Source organism: Paramormyrops kingsleyae, chromosome 15 (assembly GCF_048594095.1).
Source record: "Paramormyrops kingsleyae isolate MSU_618 chromosome 15, PKINGS_0.4, whole genome shotgun sequence".
Lineage (NCBI taxonomy): Eukaryota > Metazoa > Chordata > Actinopteri > Osteoglossiformes > Mormyridae > Paramormyrops > Paramormyrops kingsleyae.
The window spans coordinates 1,282,433-1,300,091 of record NC_132811.1 but is presented as its reverse complement, the minus strand read 5'-3'; the positions used below and the strand labels follow the sequence as shown (position 1 = coordinate 1,300,091).

At 44.4% G+C, this 17,659-nt stretch overlaps 1 protein-coding gene across 2 annotated transcripts; it reads right to left on the bottom strand.

The window, feature by feature from the left end:
• Positions 1–1,925: 1,925 nt before the first annotated feature.
• On the bottom strand, positions 1,926–17,287 carry LOC111860432 (occludin). 2 transcript variants are annotated; one of them, XM_072699853.1, is made up of 9 exons: positions 16,941–17,287; positions 16,813–16,865; positions 13,725–14,487; positions 13,435–13,596; positions 9,024–9,178; positions 4,568–4,774; positions 3,596–3,767; positions 3,131–3,172; positions 1,926–2,936 (listed from the first exon to the last, which is right to left on the bottom strand). In XM_072699853.1, the coding sequence occupies exons 3-9, from the start codon at positions 14,472–14,474 to the stop codon at positions 2,835–2,837; spliced, it is 1,590 nt and encodes a 529-aa protein (XP_072555954.1). In that variant the 5' UTR covers positions 14,475–14,487; positions 16,813–16,865; positions 16,941–17,287; the 3' UTR covers positions 1,926–2,834. The 2 variants fall into 2 exon arrangements, with proteins under 2 accessions (XP_072555954.1, XP_023699932.1); XM_023844164.2 differs by having other exon boundaries at positions 16,945–17,287.
• Positions 17,288–17,659: the final 372 nt, after the last annotated feature.

Here is a 17,659-nt window from a genome sequence, read left to right as displayed (position 1 = left end):
CTGTTCTGAGTGTTCCAGTCCTGTTGTCTCCATTGTCCAGTGGAGTCCTGAGGAATAGCAGCACAATCAACACATGAAAGATTAAAAATGTTTACTATATAACCACAGTATAACGGAAGCTTTTTAGTTAGATTAACTGAAAAATACTAATCCAAAAGTAATCTACAAACTGCACTTGTCCTCAAATCTCATCAGTGGTTCCTTTGTAAAAGTTCAGCCTATCAAAATGTATGCATCTTAATATATTCCAAATACAGCTGTCATTTCCATTTTTCTTCGTCTAGACAGTATAGACATTAGACAACCTGTTCATAAAAATTTGAAACATGGGTCTATATTGTAGCTGGTTGAACTTAGTGTGGGACAGGTGCCTCATTCAAGTTTTATAAAGGTTAACTATAAAAGTGCGTCTGAACAATGAAATCTGAGCCCCCCTTTTACAATTTTTAATGCATGCAAAAGTTCAGCTCCTCTTCTAAACAGGTTCAATACATGGTCCTCTTATAAGCTTTCAATGTGAAGCACTTCACGCAATATTTCATTGTTGAAAATGGATATTTTACTAAAGCAATTTGAGACTTTGCTGAAGGGCGTCGCATGTGAGCTGGGAAACAGCCGTCTCTAATCTCACAGTTTGCCACCTCCCCCCCACTCCAGAATGACTTATTTCCAGTGTTTTCATTTAGACAAAACGAAGACATTTTAAATCATTTTCTGCAAGTTATTACAATTAATAACCAAAATATCCCTCCTTGTATGAAGTGTTTAAATCCATCCTTGGGAGTCTATCCTAAGGCAGAACAACACCCTTGACAGGATTCCAGTCCACAACATCACGATGTTTGGAAAAAAAAATATTCCTTTGGAGCAAGAGCGAGCAGGATATCAAAAACAAACATACGCTGGTAGGGTCAGATGCAATCACAATCTCTGAAGCAGTGGGGGTGAATTTTTCTGGGAGTGAGCAAGTTTTGGATTCAAAAAACATTTGGGCAGGTGTAGGCTCACATTGCAGAGCCAAATCCAATATGGTACCTGCAGTGAAGAGGACGGGGGCACTGCAAAGCATGTGGGTCTAAGGAATTCATTACGAAAATAAACAAGTAACAGAGCAAAGCGAGGAACGTGCACATCGCCACTGCACGGCACACTCTGCACCCCAAGCTCTGCAACCCATGCTCTGTACACTGCCGCTGCACCCTGCACTCTTCACATGGCCACTGCACGGCACACTCTGCACCCCAAGCTCTGCAACCCATGCTCTGTACACTGCCACTGCACCCTGCACTCTTCACATGGCCACTGCACGGCACACTCTGCACCCCAAGCTCTGCAACCCATGCTCTGTACACTGCCACTGCACCCTGCACTCTTCACATGGCCACTGCACCCTGCACTCTTCACATGGCCACTGCACCCTGCATTCTTCACATGGCCACTGAACCCTGCCCTCTGTAGACTGCAACTGCATCACACACTCTGTACGCTGCCACTGCACCCTGCGCTCTTCACATGGCCACTGCACCCTGCATTCTTCACATGGCCACTGAACCCTGCCCTCTGTAGACTGCAACTGCACCACACACTCTGCACGCTGCATCCAATGCTCTGCACACTGCCACTGCACCCTGCACTCTTCACATGGCCACTGCACCCTGCCCTCTGTAGACTGCAACTGCACCACACACTCTGCACGCTGCATCCAATGCTCTGCACCCCGTCACTCTGCAAAGGCTCTGGCATTTGGCATTTCAGGCACAGGGCTTTCGTTTGGACGAACAGCAGGTCATGGGTATGACTGAAGAAAAGGGTGAGCAGTAACCTGACATTAAATCTTCCTTCCTAGCATCCAAATGCTAGAGGGAGTGTGTCGGTAGATATGTGTTTGTTTGTAATAACCTTAAAAACGACCATTACCACATAAGTAGAAAATGGATTAATTTTTAATAGTATAAAAATCATAAAAGAGCAGGTTAAGGCATGCGTTCCTGTGAAATGCCCGTAAATGCTATGGCATTACTGCAGAATGTTAGAGGTCAACACTCACAATTCGGTTTAGCCATAACAGGTTCATATTAACAAATAAAATCATGTTAAAAAAATGAAAAACAAAATGTAAGATACTGATCTGAGTCACAAACTGATGGCAGAGGGAGATATCATCGACTGACAAATTACGTACATATCCGGGTTTAATTTTCTTTGGTAACACTTTACTTGAAGCAGTCTACATAAGGGTGACATGTAACCGTCATAAGGATGACATAAGAATGACATGACACATGTCATGCACATTAATGACACATCATTGATGTTTATGACTGTTGTCATGTGTCATTCAGTTCCAAAAACCGAATGACACATTATGACAACAGTCATAAACATCAATAATGTGTCATTAATGTGCATGACATGTGTCATGTCATTCTTATGTCATTCTTATGACGGTTACATGTCACCCTTATGTAGACTGCTTCAAATAAAGTGTTGCCTTTTCTTTTCCTTTTAACAGTGATACTTACCAACCATATAAAACAATATTTGTTTACCCAAAAAGTTTCAACATGACATCTTTGCTGAGAGAAACGGTAGCAATGGATAAGGCCCCAGATGCACTTATGGCCTCGGACGGCATCGACAGAGCTCTCTGCCGCCAGACCGATAAGGTGGAATATACTGGGAACAACAAGCATCATGCATGAACTTACGAAAGCTGGAGTGTGAGGGATTCTGGGTCAGTCAGCATCGGCCTGCGGGAGCTCTGGGTTCCCCACAGACCGCTGACAACTGTTCTTCAGGGCTCACTGTCCATATCCGGGGCAGATCTCTGAACACTAAGAGTACCGTTTGTCATACATCTTTACCATGTTCTTAATGTGGAAAAGTTTATGTCGGAGTTCCCGACACTGGAGCTTCTTGGATTGATAATCCGGCATCTGGCAATTGGGGGAAAAAAAAAAAACAAAAACAATCATAAATGTAACAACATTGGTACCCAGAGTAGCAGAGATATTTGTAAGATTTTGTTAGCGTAGATGTAGTTGGGGGAGACGAATACTGCATTCCTGTTAGGGAAACTGAGCTGTAAGGGTGTGTTAGCACAGCGCTAAGCTGGCGAGGAGCTGCTCACCCGCTTCAGGTCCTTCAGTCGGTTATACTCCTCTGCCACAGCCTGGGGGGGACGTGGAGGGAGAGGGAAACACCATGTGTACGTGACCAGCGGTAATCACACTAACATCACATACAGGCCTTCCTCACAAGAATAACCCTTTCAGCTGGGTTACTCTCAGGGTTGATCACTCAGTGCCCTCCTTAGCTGTTTCAGTCCTCGCTTTTCAAAAACCACAAACCAAGTATGGTCACATCAAAAAGAACACATTTTAAAATCACCAAAGAATAGTGCAAGTCACTATACTTTATTGTCAATCGTTAACTCACTGCCAAAATGAGCTACTTTGCTTTTAATACCTGATTATGTTTTTTGTTTGTTAGATCAATTCAAAATGTATTTGTCCAGTGACTGATCACTGCATTAAACATGGATAAGACGAGTCTGCAGTCTGAGAATCTCCTTCTCTATCTCTCTTCTGCTCACCTGGTACTTAACGGTTCCCTCATCCAGAGTGTCCAGTTCCCTGCTTAATTTGTTCATCTGGTCATTGATGTCATCAATTTCCGCACATAGATGCTTGTAGGTCTTCAGATCAGAATCGAATTCCTTCTTATACTCCTGTCGCTGAGCGTCTGATGCGATTTCTGGGTAGATGCTGAATGACAGAGACAATGGTATTGGGCTCAGGATCTTTCATGCTACTTCATACTGTGTGGTTGCTCAGTACAAATCATCCTAAGAATAGAAACTCAAGAATTTTTCAAAGATTGAAACTGTTGTTTGGAACCATGAGCTTCACAATCACAGCCTCAGTGTGGCCTCATGGGTAGAGAGCAGAGGGTATAGAGCAAGGGTGGGGAACCTGTTCCATGGAGGGCCGGTGTGGGTGTGGTGATTTTGGGATGGCCTCTCCATCAACCAATAAGAAAACAGTGGTTCTCAACTCCAATCCTGGAGACCCACTGTTATTGGCTGATTGAGAGGTCATCCCAAAAACCCGCACCCACACTGGCCCTCCATGGATCAGGTTCCCCACCCCTGGTATAGAGTATGTGCAGAGGGTATAGATGCCCTAATGACTGCCTTCCATTCCATGGATATTCAGGCCAACTTTAGTCATGAGCTGAACACGGATCATAATAAAATTAAACTAGAGGAGACCAGCTGTTACCAGGGTTACCAACTCTCCCGCATCTCGCCTGACAGCCTTGCTTTCAGATTCTCACGCTCATGCAGGAAATCTCATGGCAAATCTATATTATTCCAAACCTAAAGTTAGCTACATCAAATGTGTTGGGGTAGTTTGTTCTACAGACTATTTGCAAGGTAATAAAACTGTTACATGCATGTAAATGCGTGTGCATGTGTGTGCAGACTTGAACGGAAAATCTCACTCCCGCCAGCCAGCTGAGCAAAGCCGGCAGACCCGTGGACCCGTGCCGCTGTAGGGCTCACCTCAGCCAGTGGTCCTGGTCCAGCTCGGTGCCGGTTTCCCCACCTGTCGTATATTCTGTCTCGTACTGCGACTCATCCAGCTCAGGGTTTCGGCGACAGCGCTTCCCTCTCATGGCCGCGGGTCGCCGGACCCGGCCGGCCTCCTCAGAGGGGCTGGAGCTGAGAGCCGACCCCTGAAGCGGCTGGTCGGACGGACGCTTGGGGTAGCTGAAAACAAACAGATCATCAATTTTAATACAATCCTCTCAAGGAAATGACACTGAGGCTCACTATATACTTTATTCTTCGGGAAAATAAGACTAAAAAAGCATAAAAAGTAAAAAACAAAGCCCTCTGTAAGCTGGCTTACATGATCTCACATTTGCCAGACCTGAACGGAAGATCAGTTTGTACATACAGCAAGTCTAAGCACGGGTACAGCTACCTAATGTGCTTTTGAGAATTTTATACACACTCAGATGAATGAATGAGAAGATATAATATAAATATAACAATAATACAATCATTTTCAGCTTTCAGGCTATGGAAGGAAACCGGAAATTATTCAGAGGAAATGGGCGTGAATTCAGATCGTCGTTACAGTGCTTTTTCATCAGTCTGAGGCTTATAGACCATAGCTGATGGCATGTAACCCTGAACTGATCTGCTTCTCCAGAGCATGTTAATACAAACATATAAATCATTAACAGCATGGTATATATCAGAGTGCTAGTGGATAGATTTCCTTTAACATTTGCAGATGGATAACTACCTCGCAACATTCTTCGCGTGTCAGATTTACAAATGTGCCTTCAGGCGCACACACCCTTCTTTGACTCTGTAACTGGTTTCACTCTGCAGTGGACAGCTGACACCGGAACAGCCCAGTGACGCCACTGGGAGGAGAACTAAGGCATGAAGCAGACTTTCAGCACCCAGCCGTCTCGGCACAGCACCTGTGCTTCTGCTAAAAGCCAAAGGCCTTTCTTTCTGTTCCGTCCCCATCCGACTCCATCCCATCACAGGAAACACAACAAACTCCGGACTCTTTCAAAACCTAAATTTTATTTTGAAATATTTCTCATATGTTCCCTTAAAAAGTTTTTTTTCCTAACGAACACTTCAATAACATATTTAAAACAACAATATTCTGGCTCAACACAACAATATTCTTCCATAGTTTCCATGTAATACATTATGTGCATCATGATGGAAAGAAAGAGAAGATAAAGCATGATGAACATCTGAGGTAGATGTGTGACTGCAGGAGCAGGTGGAGGTAAATCCCTTTGCTTAAAAAAAAGAGAAACAAAAACATCTGAAGTAAAAGAGGCGCCCTGAGAAAATGGCGGGGGATTATTCCAGGGCGAGCGCTTAGCTCGAGCGCTGAGCTGTGGTATAGGCTCTCTGTGAGCTCAGACCTGAACTGTGGTATAGGCTCTCTGTGAGCTCAGACCTGAGCTCAGTGGTATGTAAGCTGGCTCATACATACAGAACCCTTACGGTACACAGCAGCAGATCTATAGGGGCGTGGGGGAGTACGTTGTGTGTATAGGGGCGTGGGGGAGTACGCCGTGAGTATAGGGGCGTGGGGGAGTACGCCATGTGTATAGGGGCGTGGAGGAGTATGCTGTGAGTATAGAGGCGCAGGGGAGTACGCCGTGTGTATAGGGGCGTGGGGGAGTACGCAGTGAGTATAGAGGCGCGGGGGAGTACGCCGTATGTATAGGGGCGTGGGGGAGTACGCTGTGAGTATAGAGGCGCAGGGGAGTACGCCGTGTGTATAGGGGCGTGGGGGAGTACGTCGTGAGTATAGTGGTGCGGGGGAGTACGCCGTGTGTATAGGGGCGTGGGGGAGTACGCCGTGTGTATAGGGGCGTGGGGGAGTACGCTGTGAGTATAGAGGCGCGGGGGAGTACGCCGTATGTATAGGGGCGTGGGGGAGTACGCTGTGAGTATAGAGGCGCGGGGGAGTACGCCGTGTGTATAGGGGCGTGGGGGAGTACGCTGTGAGTATAGAGGCGCGGGGGAGTACGCCGTATGTATAGGGGCGTGGGGGAGTACGCTGTGAGTATAGGGGTGTGGAGGCTTCAGGCCTGATATCGAAACCAGTCCTATGCCCTTTCAGACTCTTTGGGTTTGTTTTCCTAAATGAACCAGAGGCAATCATTCATTAATTTATTAAAATCACATTTACATTTACGGCATTTGGCAGACGCCCTTCGAGCGAAGTGCTTCTAAGTGCTTAGAAGTATCATCAGAGAATACATCCTGAATTACTGTGAATTACTGAATTAATTACTGAATTACTCAAATTACTGTAAATGTCATATAACATTTCATGGATAATAAAGCACATTGGTAAATATTATGTTTAAAAACTGCTCCAGAATCAGAAGAATCACAAAATGTCTTCACAACAGTCACTATTGTCAGAGCAATCATTTTATGGCACTATGAAGAATAGAAATTGTCAACTATCGATTCTTAAATTACAATTTTTGTTTTCTGACTCGTGTCATGAAAATATATATAATAAAAAACATCGCTGCAGTAACACCCATAAATTATACATGAATCATGCTACATATTGGTGTCAACAGATATTACTTCCTAGTTCTTCAGATACAGCACAATCTTACAAAAAGAAAGATATTTCGTTCTGATTTAAAATAATGGCGATAATCTTTCAGATTTATTACAAAGCTGGGGAAAGGGAGCTACTTGTTTCAGATATCTGTGTTCTCCTGGAAGTGCACACCCACAAGGCTTGATGCTTATCTTTTATCTCCCAAATAAAGCCTTCCACCCTCTCAGCCTTCACCCAGCCCATCGTATAAACATTCATGCTGCTTTATGGGAATAGAGAATGACTGACAGGACAAGAAAGAAGGTCAGAGTTAAACCACGTTATTAGTATTTAAATATGCTTGCTGAAAAACAGTTAATCCTTTCTGCCCCCATCTCCACCCCCCTTGCATGGACAGAAATATGTCAATTATGTGCCGCTGGTGGGGGGTCTTAGGCATTAAGGAGCAGTAACACGACTTTCCGAGATTTGCTCGTGCGAGTGTTTTGGCAAACTGCTGTGGTGAGTTTCACATCTTAGATGGTTGATATGAGATTTGTTGCTTTGGTTTTTCGAATACCTATGTTTTCAAACATAATTTCACATAAAATTAGTCCTGACCAGGCTACTTATTGTGATTAGATCTAAAAAAAATGATTATACTGTAAAGCCTTGGGGTGTCAGTGTCTCAATCTGGGCTGCAGGGAAGAGCTGCTACAGGAAGCAAGGCCCCCCACCTCAGTCCTTTGCAAAGCGCTGCACATTCAATACAAAAAACAAAAGAGATCCAGCAGCTATCCTCGAGGCTGTAACCTCAAGGCACCCCAAGCAAAAGTGAGGAGGCAGGCAATGCAAATGGCAAGAAAAACCACAAAGAGAGGCACCACATTCGAGTACGGGGCTGCTAGGCAACAGCGGTGCTGTCCACATCACCACGCCATTCCTGGCAGTGCCGCGCGTACACATCCATCTCGCCCTTCTGTCCACATCGCCACGCCATTCCTGGCAGTGCCGCGCGTACACATCCATCTCGCCCTTCTGTCCACATCGCCACGCCATTCCTGGCAGTGCCGCGCGTACACATCCATCTCGCCCTTCTGTCCACATCGCCACGCCATTCCTGGCAGTGCCGCGTGTACACATCCATCTCGCCCTTCTGTCCACATCGCCACGCCATTCCTGGCAGTGCCGCGTGTACACATCCATCTCGCCCTTCTGTCCACATCGCCACGCCATTCCTGGCAGGGCCATGTGCACATATCCGTCTCTGCTCTCCCGGTCACGGCAGTATGAAGCTCATTCCAACAAGCACAGGACATGAATCTGAAGACATCCTGCATGGGACATCATGCTGTGCACGTACAAACACATCCCCCCCCCCACACACACACACACCAGCACATACCCACACACAGAGGAAGTCCCCCCCCACACACACACACACAACCTCACACACACCCACACATGGAGATCCCCATACACACGCATGCAGACCCTCACACACACACCAGCACACACACACAGACACACACATGACAGGCAAACATATCATTCATATAATTTATTTCTATGGGAAAAACGCTAACGCTAACTATGACAACCTTAACCCCTACCCTGCCCTAACCATAACCATAAGTAACCAAGCAAAATACAAGAGTTTTTGCATTTTTAGTTTTTTCATTGCAGTCACGGCTTTTTATAAAATAGAGTTTTCCCATATGAGGACCAGGAAAAAAAACAGGTATTCATCACGTTGTGGGGACATTTGGTCCTGGACACACACACACACACACACACACACACACACACACACAGACACACACACTGACACACAGAGACCCAGAGACCACTCCCCTCCCCACACACACACCCACACACGCAGACCAGAAACGCCGACCAATTACTCACTCGTTGTACTTGTACGTTCCCTCACTGAACACACTGTCTGTTTTGCCAGGGTAGGAGGCGACGCTATTGGCTGCGTTCAGCGGAGGGGCTGCCTTCTCTGACAAAACCACTGTGGGGGCTTCCTGGATGCTGTGCTGACTCTCCACGTGGTTCACCTGGAACAAACGATCCACAAGAAGCACAGAGACACTCCTTAATGAGCACAGAGACAGAACTGCTGTTTGATCCAACACGCCAAGCAACCAGTGCAGCTTTACGGCCAATCCCGTCTCATTTTGTCATTCCCATCACACCAATCCCGTCTCATTTCGTCATTCCCATCACGCCAATCCCATCTCATTTCGTCATTCCCATCACGCCAATCCCGTCATTCCCATCACGCCAATCCCGTCTCATTTCGTCATTCCCATCACGCCAATCCCATCTCATTTCATCATTCCCATCACGCCAATCCCGTCTCATTTCGTCATTCCCATCACGCCAATCCCGTCTCATTTCATCATTCCCATCACGCCAATCCCGTCTCATTTCGTCATTCCCATCACGCCAATCCCGTCTCATTTCGTCATTCCCATCACGCCAATCCCGTCTCATTTCGTCATTCCCATTACGCCTCTAAACGTAATAATTCTCCCCTGTTCATTTTACGCATTTTGCTGAAATACATTTTTTTTTTTATCTCATATTAATGGAATTCCATTTCTAATCAGTGGCCTATGTTATGCAGAAATATTCCAATGAAAACAGGGCTTTGCGATTGGGTTTTAATAACAATCAAGCTTGGAAGGCTGCGGATCTCTGATGAACTGAGCTCCTTAACTATTCTCAGCGAGTGAACAAGCATGAAAAATCTGATTTCACAATGTTGCGAAATATGTAGTAGGAGAGAAGCAGAGTGGAAATAGACTGTCACGCTAAAAACAGACTGGAAAGTAATTATCCTAAATTTGCAATAGAGCATGTAGGCAATTTTTGGTAAGACACTGGCCCAGTTCTCCTTGAGAGGTACAGGAAGGTCACCTCCACCACATTATGTGCAGTGGCCCGGATCCTGATTTAAGTCTCGGGAAGCAGCCGGCTGTAAAATTGGACGACAAGGCAGTGAATGTGACTCGGATTACGCTCGTGGTTAACATACTCGCCAGTGCACTGCACTGACACACCTCATCCGAAGGCAATCCCCCAGCAGCCTGACCAAACCAGATCCCGCCTGTGTCTCTCTGGGATGTTCAGTCCACTCTAATCCTCTCTAAACACTTATTCTCTGCTCAAGTGCTCTGAATGCCTTACTTCCTGTTATTCTGTTATTAAAGACAGTGTTTCATCACTATACACACTGCTGCTGTTCCGGTGGGCAGTTAAGAAAATGGTTATAGGACATCATATCATGGATATTTTAGAATATAATCATTTGTAGATATTACCATGCTCACGGCTCTCGACTGCTATGATTACTACACCAGCAAGTACAGGCTGTGCAAATAAATATACAGATTTAGATGTTTACATCATGTCTGCACAACGTAATCCATCCAACAACAGGATGTACTGGACACAACAGACCGAGGAAGTAACAGCAGCCACAGAGATGCCTGTATTTTCTCCAGCTACAGCAAAATGTCCTTTGAAGAATACAAGTTGTCCAGGAATTCCAACAATGTCCTCTCTGCAGGGGCTTGGGGGGGGGGGGGGGGGGGGCACGGCCCGGTGCAGGAATATCGGAATGAGTGATACAGGAGAGAAACACTGTAAGTGGCAGATGTCCCAGGTTTAAACTGTCCTATTCCATTCCCAAGAATCTTAATTAACCTCTAATCGAGAAAGACTGATCGAAACCTAGTTCAACATATGCACCTGGATTACGCTGCCATTCCGGAAAACGTAAACGTATTTATAAGCAATGTGAAGGTACACAAACGTGCCTTTGCGCTGCCTTATGAGAGAAGGGCAGCTAATTCACCAAACCGTCACGTGTTTTTCTCACAGGCCTGAATCTTTACCAAGGCACCCAGGGCACAGAATCTTGCTTAAGATTATAACGCACTGCCACCTTATGGGAATTATTCTATTATCTTAACACTGTTCTAACTGCTTCCCCATTATGATGTTAGTAAAGGCATTTCCAGTTTTCATTCCATCGTCTATGATGTGTTGACTAGATTAATGTTAATTTGCCTCTAGAAAAATTCTCTGATGCAGTGTGACAATTTTCAGTCCTCTAAAAACATCCACACTAACAAGTAATAATTTGTTTTCTCTTACATTTTATTTACCTCTGTGGGATCTGTCTTATTGCCCCTAAGAATCTGTACTGGATAAGCAGCTAGAAGATGGATAGGTGTGTCTTATGTGAAGATTTTCTATATGGGGCATTAATAATAATGTCACAAACACAAGTTGAAACAGCTCATGTTCTCAGAAGTTGCAGGTGGAAATATTGGTCTCAGTTTCAATGGCTTCCTCTCAAAAGACAAAGATCTGTTCTTCAAACTCTGGCCAGGATGCTGCTCCATCGTATTCCTGATGCTGGTGTGGATGGGAGATTAATGTACTGGAGAAGTGGCTACTAAAAAGTGGTATATTATACAGGTGTCGTGTCATTTTAGGGTTTTATTATGAGCCAGCAAATAGTTAAGTTCTCCCCAAGCGAGCATGATGGGCCGAACGGCCTCCTCTCGTTTGTATAGTTCTTATGTTCTTATGTTCTTAGTACAGTGTCTCATAACTCAGAGATTGTCAGAACACGTCCCAGTAGGAAGCCTGGCTTTAACACCATTAACATTCGCCAGCAAAGTATCAAGCTGCAATAACGTAACATTTTTGTTTCCGAATAAAAAGGCATCAAGTAAGGATACGGGGCAGGGAGGTGACATCACGTCACGTTGGAGACCCAACCTGAGGTTTCCGCTGCTGCATTTAAAGGGACGTTTTCTAACTGAGCGCTCTCTCTTAAGAGTGAAAGCACCGAGCTCAGGCCTGACGTGATGTTCAGCTGAACGTGGATCTGTGAGGATGGATCTGGTGGGTTTGCTGCTTCATCATCTGCTTCCCACCTGCTCTCAGATTATTCAAGCTCACGCTAGAAAACAGCAGGTCCAGGAGTATGTGGTGCCTTCGGAGGCAGCCTGGAAACGTGTGTATCTGGGAGAGCAAAGTCTAAGGGCTGCAGCGATCTGCCTGCCTGGGCCCGGCTCCCGGGACAGGCCGACCACAGCAGAAGCAGCTTCTCAGAGCTAACAGAAGAGCCCGCTGTTACCATGCAATACGGAATTAAACTTTTTAAAGGGTTTAATATCTTTTGGCATTTTATCACAAACTGAATTTAATATATTTTATATTCCTAATAATAATAATAATAAATATACATTGACCTATTTTAGCACTGGCATTCAAGTATTTTATATTTTACTACAAATTATAAATCTTCAAATGTTAAGACTTTGTTTTTAACAGCTTGGAACAAGGTTTGGTCGTCTTGATTAGAAGATGGTGTAGTGAAGCGATAGGATATACAGACTCGTAAAACAGTAGAAAGAAAGATGAATCCACTGAAAATGCATGATATTCAAGGTGAGAGGTCAGGCAGAGTGACAGGCGAGCAGGAAATGTGCAATCAACAGGCGGGTTAATGATCAATCTGAGCGAAACCTGGGATATCAAAAACAAATAGGAGGTATCAGTTATGTAGCCTGTCACATGACTGGGTTCACACTCACTGACCCCTGGACAGACAAGAGAATGAGGCGTGTTCTCAAAGGCCGCTTTCAGACAACTTATGGCCACCATTGAATTAGTATAGAGGCGTCATTTATACCTTCTGTCAGCAAAAGGACTGAGAGCGTCTCTCTTTGCCATAACCTCAGTGAAGGCTGTGTGAATGGCAGCAATATGGCCGAACTTGTGGTCTATTTTTAGACATACAAAGAGGCAGCCTTTTGACGATGTTTATTCTGTCTAAAATTTTTTGTGTTATGTTCAATCATTGTTCGTTGTCACACGAATTGAAGCCTGACAAAGAAATGTAATTGTGCTGCCTGTCATTCTGGATAGTAACTGTCCTACATATAAATACTCTATTTCTGCCGGTGATTTCTCCCGAATCTTAAAAAAAATCATTTAAAAAAACAAAATATGAAACAATGGCAAACTAAATGCGGTTTGACTGCCATAATACAGCGATACATTCCTCCGGAATAAAATTTATATTGTTTAGTTGAGTCATGCAAAAAAAATCCACAAGAAATTTTACAAAGAGCCTTCATTTTTTTGTTTTTATCTTGAATCTCCATCATACTATATGCTCTGACATGATTTTCTAACAGCAGGGAAGCCTGCAGGCACCTCGGCCAATTCCCATGCATACACTCAGCAAACTGCGGCCAGTGGCCTTCGCCACACACTGCTCTCTCACCCAGTCCTCCACATCTCTGCCTTCCGGGGCTCCAAGCAGAGGTTTATCCCAGTAGATGTTCGGCTTCCCATGGCGCCAGATCTTGCTGCGCGTTTTGTAGGAGAAGAACGCAGCAACGGCTAGAGCGATGACAATAAGGAAGCCGCACACCATGGCCACAGCCTGGAAGAGCGAACGAGCAGGTGGTGAGAGTCCCGGAAGCAACATATTCTTACTGAAAGAAAATTATTTCAGTTTGATGAGTATGAGAAAGGGCAATTTCCAATGAATGAAAACCACCAAAATCCTACCTCCTGCGGGTCCACAAAGCAGTAGTGGTAGAGGTACTGGTTGTACATTGGCAGACCGGGCCCTGACATGCCCCCCCCGTAACCGGCACCGTACATGCTCTGGCACATCATCAGCATGGAGTTGTACATCATGCTGTGTGAGCTCTGCGCCATGGGGTTGATGCCGACGATGTAGACGATGTTAATGACACCCTGCAGGAAGGCCATGATCACGCTGGCTATAAGCACCACGAGGTAGAACTTGCGGCTGCGCAGGCTGCTGGTCTTGGAGAAGCTGGCCACGAAGATGCCCAAGGAAATGAGGAAGTTGATGGCTGCAATAGCAATCATGCTTGTTTTGGCAGAATAGGGAGATGGATAGGAGCTGTAATAGCCCCCTCCGTAATACCCAGAGCCGTAACCATAGCCAGAGCCGTAGCCCCCCATGCCCATGCCCATGCCCGTGCCCATGCCCATGCCACCATAGCCATACTGCATGTCCCAGACCAGGGTGGAGGCCACACAGGCAAAGATGGCCACGCATAGCACCACAACGACGCCCTCCATTATTTTCACAATGCTAGGTGGAGAAGACCACTTATGGAAGTTCTGGGGTTTCTCCTCAATATAGTAAGAGCCAGGGGATCCGGGATACGGGTCCAGTTCGCTTCTTGGGTCCTGGAAACTTCCAGAAGGGCCGAAGCCATTGGTGGGGGGGCTGTAGGGTGGGCTGTACATGGGGGGGCTGTCGTAGGGCTGCTTCTCAAGCATGACTCAAGGAGACCTGAAGATGAGAAACACACGTGGTATCTGGGTGATAGGAACCAAAATGTAACAAGAGCTAAACATTTAACAGAGCTCTGTAACCACTACAAAGCGATTCCAGCTTAATATAAGCATGGTAGAAGTAACATGCACAGTTGACATTGACGTTGATACCAAAAGTCTTAGATATGTTTAAATGATATTATGTCTGTCAAAGTAGCAGCTCAGCCATTTGAAAATCTCTCCCAGAATCAGCCCAATACTTTCAGCAACTGTCCGATACAGCCATGGATTTTTTGACTCAACAACTACCAAACCTTGTTTGACTAATCAATACCTCATTAAGTTATTTAACTAATTAAGTTAATTAATTAATTGAATGAATACATGTAATGGCTGGGATGTCCCAGAGGAGAGCTTTGGGAACTAAAGCAGTGTTCATCTAGCCATCCAAGATATCAGCAACTACTGGGTAAGGAGAAGAAATTCTTGTTTATTTTTTATTGCATTACTAATACGTACATACAATGTACACTTACAGCCCAGATAAATGACATTAAACACTGACTGCTGAAGACTTTTGCACAATACAGTGTTTATAAATCCATCCATCCATCCATCCATCAATTTTCTTACCCACTTGTCCTAATCTAGTTCAGCAAATTATGAATTAAACATGTTCCAGGATATATATTAATTTCATACAAAATGTAACAATTTCGAGCTGCATAAAATTTGCTTATGACTTAGTGTGAACAATAGGTGAAACTTGGCCATACACAATGCACCGCTGCACTGCGTCCTTGGGAAATTCTGCGATAACCTCAGAAACAAACGGCATGAACAAACTGAAGAACAGCACAGAGGCATCCGTACCAGGAACCACTCAACACTACACTGCTGGTCGAGACCCAGTCAGCCTGTGGGAGTCACCCTCCATATCTAATACTGTACAAACCTACATTGATATCGTGATAAGCACGCAAGAGAACAATGCTGTCCACATCAAATAAAAAAGCCATTTTTTCAGTTTATATGTCATTCTTATAGAAAAATAGATTAATGGAGACAATGTGCACTTGTATTCGCCCATTTTAAGACATTATATTTTATATTTCCTTGCTTTTGTTTAATCCTTGGTATTTTTATTGCATCGCAAGTTCAATGTATCTTTATTTAAAAAGACTTGTTTCCTTGTATTGTTCCTTGTAAATCAAAACAAACCTTTACAGATTATGGTGAAATAAGGCCTGGCACAAAAACATATTTCCATAGTTTTTCACTTCAACGAAACTGCTGCAAAGTTCAATGCACCAACACCCCCACTACCCAATAAAGCCCCAACCGACCCCTCCAGCAACCACGCACACGCGCGTATTGCCTTTGTTTGCAAATCTTAAAGGTGAAAAAACATCAAGGCTGTTAGTAGGGCAAACTGTGTTGCCATGGTAGCCACAAAAATTGTTTAAAAAAAAAAAAGCGCACAAGGCCTCCACTGTGCGCGCGCTCTTCGGAGGGAAGGTCCCGGGGATCAGGTGTCTGCTAGGGATTCCGCTATTGTTTATCAACATGTAGAGTGAAGCGGGGGCCGCGCCGCAGCACGCTGGGGAAAAGTCTCCTCAGCTCCGTCTCTAGCTCCAATAAGGACTAATGTCCTTCACAGCCTGCTACACCTCACCGCAGACGAGCTCCACACGGCACATGGGATCAGTGCCCCTGCTGCGGGGCCCGGGCAGCGCCCAGGAATCACGGCGCTATCGCCGTTTCCTTAGCAGGCATTAAAAAACGGCACTTTTGCCCATTTCTGCAGTTGGGTGTTTTAAGTGGAGCTGTGTGGAAACACATCTGTTCTTCTTTGAAACGGGAAAGTAAATGATTCAACTGCAGAACCGCATTAACTCATAACCATTAAAATGTAGATAAAAGTTGTACTTTTACTCACTGAACAATTTAGCTACAGACATCAATCAAATAGATACGTTAACCTTAAAGATAAAAACAAACTATACCAATTATTTAAAATTCTGTAATATTCCAAAACGTGCACACAATATACGCTCCAGTAAAAGGGCCACAGCTGTAAGTACGAAAAATGCTGCTCTTGTTCCCGTTTGTTTGCTACTTTGTTTTACGCCTTTGAATCCAATGACCGAACGAGAACAAAAGCGCATTCTTTAAAGCGCACCGTCCTTTGCATCATTCGTGAACAACTGAATAAATTATATTGTTTACAAGCTGTTTAAAGCCTTTTCTGTATCAACCTATTATAATCCGACTGTACAGTAAGGTATTAAGAATTATCCAGAACCGTGTCCCAGCCTGGCGGACGAATCACTCCACTTACCTGTTATTACAGACGCAAAAAACCTAAGCGATACCTCCGCTGTATGCTTTCACCTACATCCGATTAGAAGTTAAAGATTAGTTTGCAAAAATATTATGCTTTCAGTCTTCACTGGCTTAGCTGATCACCTGCCTTTCTGTTCAGTCCCCTCTCCTGAAATATCTGCCTTTCGGTAAAGACTTTCCGCGGTGGGCGGCTGAGAGTCACTTGTTGCGCCTTCCTGCGGGAGCGAGTCTGTCCACTGGCCAAGTGGGTGTGATTTCATGAGGTATAAAACGCTCTTCAGTTATTTATTTACAAGTCCTCTTTTTTCACGTAGTGAATCACATAATATATTTTCCGCCCTACGCCACAGCATTTATGGCGGAAAAACAGAACGGGGCAAAGTGCTTTTACCTGTGGATCGTAAATAATAATAAAAAAACTTCCGTAAACTAAAAAGAGAAAAAAAGGTTGGTTGAATATTTCAGAAAGAACCTTTTACGGGACAGTAACGTAGGCCTATAAAACTTAATGTCAGAAGTCAGAAAAAGCGCACTAATTTCCCAGCTATAACAATTTTAGCCCTATTTTAAGCCACATTTAAAAAAAAAAAAAAAACATAGGCTACATTCTTCCGTTTAGATATAACGGCAGCTCCCATACGGGTAATCCGTATTTTTTAAATGAAATCTGGTTTTTGTCACAGTGATTAAAAGTAATATGTGTAAACATGAATGTAAACACCTTAACATGAATCAGTGTGAGGATTACCCGACTCTCCGTTAAAGCAGTAATGTCTTTTGGAGATTAAATGTTTTTTATATATACCATGCACGCATATAAGTACATTTCTTCATTTTCATTT